Source organism: Gekko japonicus, unplaced genomic scaffold, assembly GCF_001447785.1.
Source record: "Gekko japonicus isolate JY-2015 unplaced genomic scaffold, Gekko_japonicus_V1.1 scaffold974, whole genome shotgun sequence".
Classification (NCBI taxonomy): domain Eukaryota; kingdom Metazoa; phylum Chordata; class Lepidosauria; order Squamata; family Gekkonidae; genus Gekko; species Gekko japonicus.
Window position 1 is genome coordinate 688,417 of NW_015174873.1, and position 4,387 is coordinate 692,803.

At 43.0% G+C, this 4,387-nt stretch overlaps 1 protein-coding gene across 1 annotated transcript in view; it reads right to left on the bottom strand.

The window, feature by feature from the left end:
- The window catches only part of MXI1 (MAX interactor 1, dimerization protein), a gene marked incomplete at its 5' end in the record, with an annotated part of 44,532 nt that extends 42,762 nt beyond the window's left edge, over positions 1-1,770 (bottom strand). Inside the window, one exon of the mRNA XM_015424825.1 lies at positions 1,741-1,770. Within this exon, the coding sequence (XP_015280311.1) occupies positions 1,741-1,770 (30 nt within the window). The remainder of the gene's footprint in view (positions 1-1,740) is intronic.
- Between the last annotated feature and the right edge of the window lie 2,617 nt (positions 1,771-4,387).

Here is a 4,387-nt window from a genome sequence, read left to right on the forward strand (position 1 = left end):
CTTTCCCTCTTTCCTTCTCTCTACTCTCTCTCTCTTTCCTTCCCTCTTTCCTCCTTCTGTGGCCCAACTCTAGTTAGAAGGGGTTTAAACTTTAAACCCCTTCTCTCTTCGCTTACCCCCCCCCCCGCAGGCCGGCTGGGGAAGGGAAGGGGAGGCTTTTGAAGATGCCTTCTCCCCCTTTTGCTTCCCCTTCTGACATCACTTCCGATGATGTCAGGGGGCGTGGCATATGCTACTGAGCTATTAGTAAAGAGCTCCTGCAGCTCTTTTTCTACGAAATGACCCCTGACTACAAGGGTCATGGTGCAGCTGTCCACTGAGTCCACCGTTACTGCACTGTGAACAGCTAGTACATTTCTGTCTCTCCTCCAGTCTGACTGCAGAAAACCAATACCTAATATGTAGTTACTTGGTTGATATTACACTATGTGTGTGTTTTTAAGCCTCTGTAGAGTTTTCATGGGAAAGGTTTACTTTCCAAAGGAAGCAAGTGTCTGAACTTTAAAATGCCATTCTATCCAGTTTGTAGCTAAACTTTGCATGTCAGATCTTCTTTCCCAATCCTCTCCAAAAACCTCTAACACCACCCTCCCGCCCGCCCCCAAATCACTGGTGAATATATGTGTATGTACACATCTAGCACAAATTCTGTTGAAAACATAAACTGTACCCAGAACAACCCAGCTCCCTAGTACTGAAGGAAGCAAGCACACATAAACAGGAAATAAGCAAACAGTGTGGCCATGTCAAGGGATAAACCAGGATGGCAAACGAAAGGAAAACAGAACTACAGGCAGTGACAGTGTGCATCCAAACTGTGGAATTCCATAGACATATGGAACTTTTACTTGGTCCTTCTTTTAACTAGAATTCTTGGCTGAAGTGAGCTTGTACTACTTCTATTACCCATTCTGAATAATTCTCCCCTTCTTCCACAGCACTAGAGCAGTGAGCCTGGGACTATAGTTTTAACCCACTTTCCTGCTGTACTGTCCTGAAGATAAATTTATAAATAGGAAACTCTGGTGCAACAATAGCATCCTGGAAGCAATGTGATAACCTGATCTGCGTGTGAACAAACTCCCTGTTGTCTCTGTAGTATTTATATTACTCTAACTCCTGTTACAAAGGAGATGGAAGTCATAAAGAACTAGCCAAGCAACAAAATTGCACCGCTTGCTAAAACTTGGGCTCAAGGATAAACAGGCCGTGTCCTAAAGCAGGTTACAAGAACACCACTCCCCAGGAGCAATGGTTAGCCAGCTTTCTGAACCATCGGACAATGCCATTTCCCTGTAATGCAGTGGATTATGACAGGCTTGATAGGCAGAGAAATGAGGGGGAGGGAAAAGACACACAAAACCTCAGCTCTTTCATTAACATGTACCAGTGCCTCAGAAATCCGATACCCTAGCAACCTCATGTATGGACATTGACCCAATCAGATTTCAGTTTGCAAGGAGAAGAGAAACAGTATTTCCTCTGCATACAGATTAGCTGCAAAAATGGGTCACTTCTTTGCATTTCAGAGAGGGTGGCCCTTCTTTTTCTTTTTTCCTAGGTCTTTTCATGGAGATTACCAAGCAAGCAAAACAAAAACCCAAAACACTCACCTGGTGCAATGTGGCATTTCCAAAGTCCCGCAGTAAATCAAAGAACTACTTCAGAGTTTTGACATTTAAAAACATATTACCCTAATCAATGTTGTATTTCTTGGAATTCACTTTCTTAGTGACTTACCGATTCTTCTCTAGTTCATTGTGCGTAGACCTGGAAAATAAACCAGGAAAAAATAGATTAGCCACCTGCAGTCCAATCACATGAGAGTCCATTCCAACAATCCATGAATTATTTTTGTTTTCTAGTTACAATGGATCACAGTTACACATTCCACTACATAGAACTATATACTACGTATAAAGACCTAGATACACTGACCTTCCACCTAAGGGACCTGATTCCAGGATCTTTGTTACTTGCTTAACACCTAAAAAGTTAGTTCTTACCAACATCAAACGTCAAACCTGGGAATTTTCCTCCAGCTATAAACACTTGCTTATTGATTCAGCCCACTCTTAAATCTGTGCTACTCCAAAGGTGGAAAAACCTTAGATTAACTAGGGGTCTTTATCTTGAATGACATTAGAAATTAAAAATAATTTTAAAAGTTTAAAATTCAGGATAATTTATCCTAAACAAGCCAGTTCACTGAACTTTTAATTATTCAGAGAGATCTGAAAATTTCCAAAGGCGTTAACGGTTAATGACGCTGTACAGTTTTGTTTTACTAGCATAGATCATTGATAGCATAACAGCTAAGAAAGCAGGCTCTTCCCAAACTTGGTCTAAAATGCCTACACTAACCAACCAGTCTTACTATTTGGAAGAATCTGAGGCCAGTAAGTCTCTCTCACACTAGATTACCTTAAAATGATAACGGGTTTTTTTTTTTAATAAAGAAGATCAGTGTCGCTGTGAATAGACATTAAGCTTTCTGATGCTCAACCAAAATCATCTATCCCTTATTCAAGATACTGCAGAGCATCCTAATGACTGTAGAACTGAAAGTAAGGTCCATTCCAAACTCCGAAGGAAATCATTGATCAAAGACTTCTCAAATGATAGTGCTGGAGGAAGTATTAAGAATCTTCCCTGTATGCACTGACCAAGTTACCTGCCTCACTGACTAAATCTGCTTAGGATACCAGCAAAATCACAGTTCTCCTACCCACTACATAAATCCCAGCCAGACACCCAGATCTCAAACAACAGGATGCTCAGTATGGGGCTACAACTCTATGGCCTCCTGTTGAGCACACCTGGAACACACATGGAGTGACTTTGGTGATGGGAACTCTTGAGAAAGCCCACTTTGCACAACAAGAAATACTTGAGAATGACCACTCTTTACAGTATATTGCCAAGACTGGTCTGCTCAGAACACTTACAAATACTCTACCTCAGAATCCTCCAATGGGGAATGCAAGGACAGTGCCCCTCACTCAGGTAAGTAAGGTGTGGAGATCTCCTACCTCAGACATTGACTGCAAATCTGTGTATTGGCTCCCCCTTCCTGCCCCAATAGTAGCTAGCAGTTTCTCACACAAGGGACAAAGGGTACGCATAAAAGCACATGAAATGCCACCCCTTTACAGATATTCTGGCAGACTATTACCACAGTAACATGCTGGTGTAATCTTACAGAGAAGTGGAGAAGTTAGGAAGTACAACCACATTTTGAGGGGGATATCAGCCACTCCCACTGTGACATGCCTTTTCTACCAACTCAGGGGACCCACACAGGCTCATGATTTTGGGTAACCAGGTTTGTCTTAAACTGCAAGCCTTTGCCTCAGCTACAAAATGTTCTCGGTGAACAGGCTTTGGGTTCACAGTTGTGAGGTAAACGTGGTAGTGAGCAAGTAGAACATGGAGATCACTGAGGCAGAAATTGTATGTAAATAACAAAGAAGATTTTATTTATTTACGTATCAGTTTTAAAGAACAGAACAGCAGCAGAAGTCCCCAGACAAAGGAGAAACCTACCCTGAAAGCACAGAAGTTCAGTGTGTGATCTGAAACAGGCTTTTACTGACTAGCCACTAGGTTGGATCCTTTCACACACACAGGATTCCACCCACACCAACTTGCCCTTTCCCAAGAGTCAGACTAAATGGCACAAGGTCTGCTTATCACCAGAAACAGAGCTAACAACCAGGTACTCTATTCTCTCCCAGAGGTAGAACTAAACCACTCTGCCACACTACTCAGCAGAGCTACCCTTTAAGCTATCTGATCTTTTACTGAGCCAGACATGAACTACGACTGCACTCTCCCTGAGACAGACCTGAACTGAACTCCTTATGTGTTTCCTTCCAAGATTCCATCCCCCCTCTGAAAGGCAGTTAGATGCTGGAGCAGCACTCCCATAGGCTCAGCTGAGTGGCTGTTTTTCCCTTCAGGGGCAGGACAGCCTCCTGTCCATCATACCCACCCTTACTAAAACCTGCCAAACACTCATAACACCTTCTGCCTCCCATGCTCAGAAGACCACAGAGCTGCCCAGATAAGGATGGGAAAGTATTTGCTTAATGACTATACTATCTCCACAAATAGATAAATCCCACTATATGAGACCCCCTGAAGGGGGAAGGAGAAGTTATACGAGCTTGGACACCTACATGGCTCAGTCTCTCAAATCCATAGTTCGCATCATGAGCAGAGTGTTTGAGTCCACTTGCTGCTTGTTGCTACAATTGAACTCTATATATTAACACCCTTGAGATTCTATCGGCTATCTGAAGACAGTCCTCAAACAGCAGTGGTAGCCCAGAAGGACCCCATTCCCAGTGCAGTGGTAGCCACTTGCTGAGCCTGCATCATAACT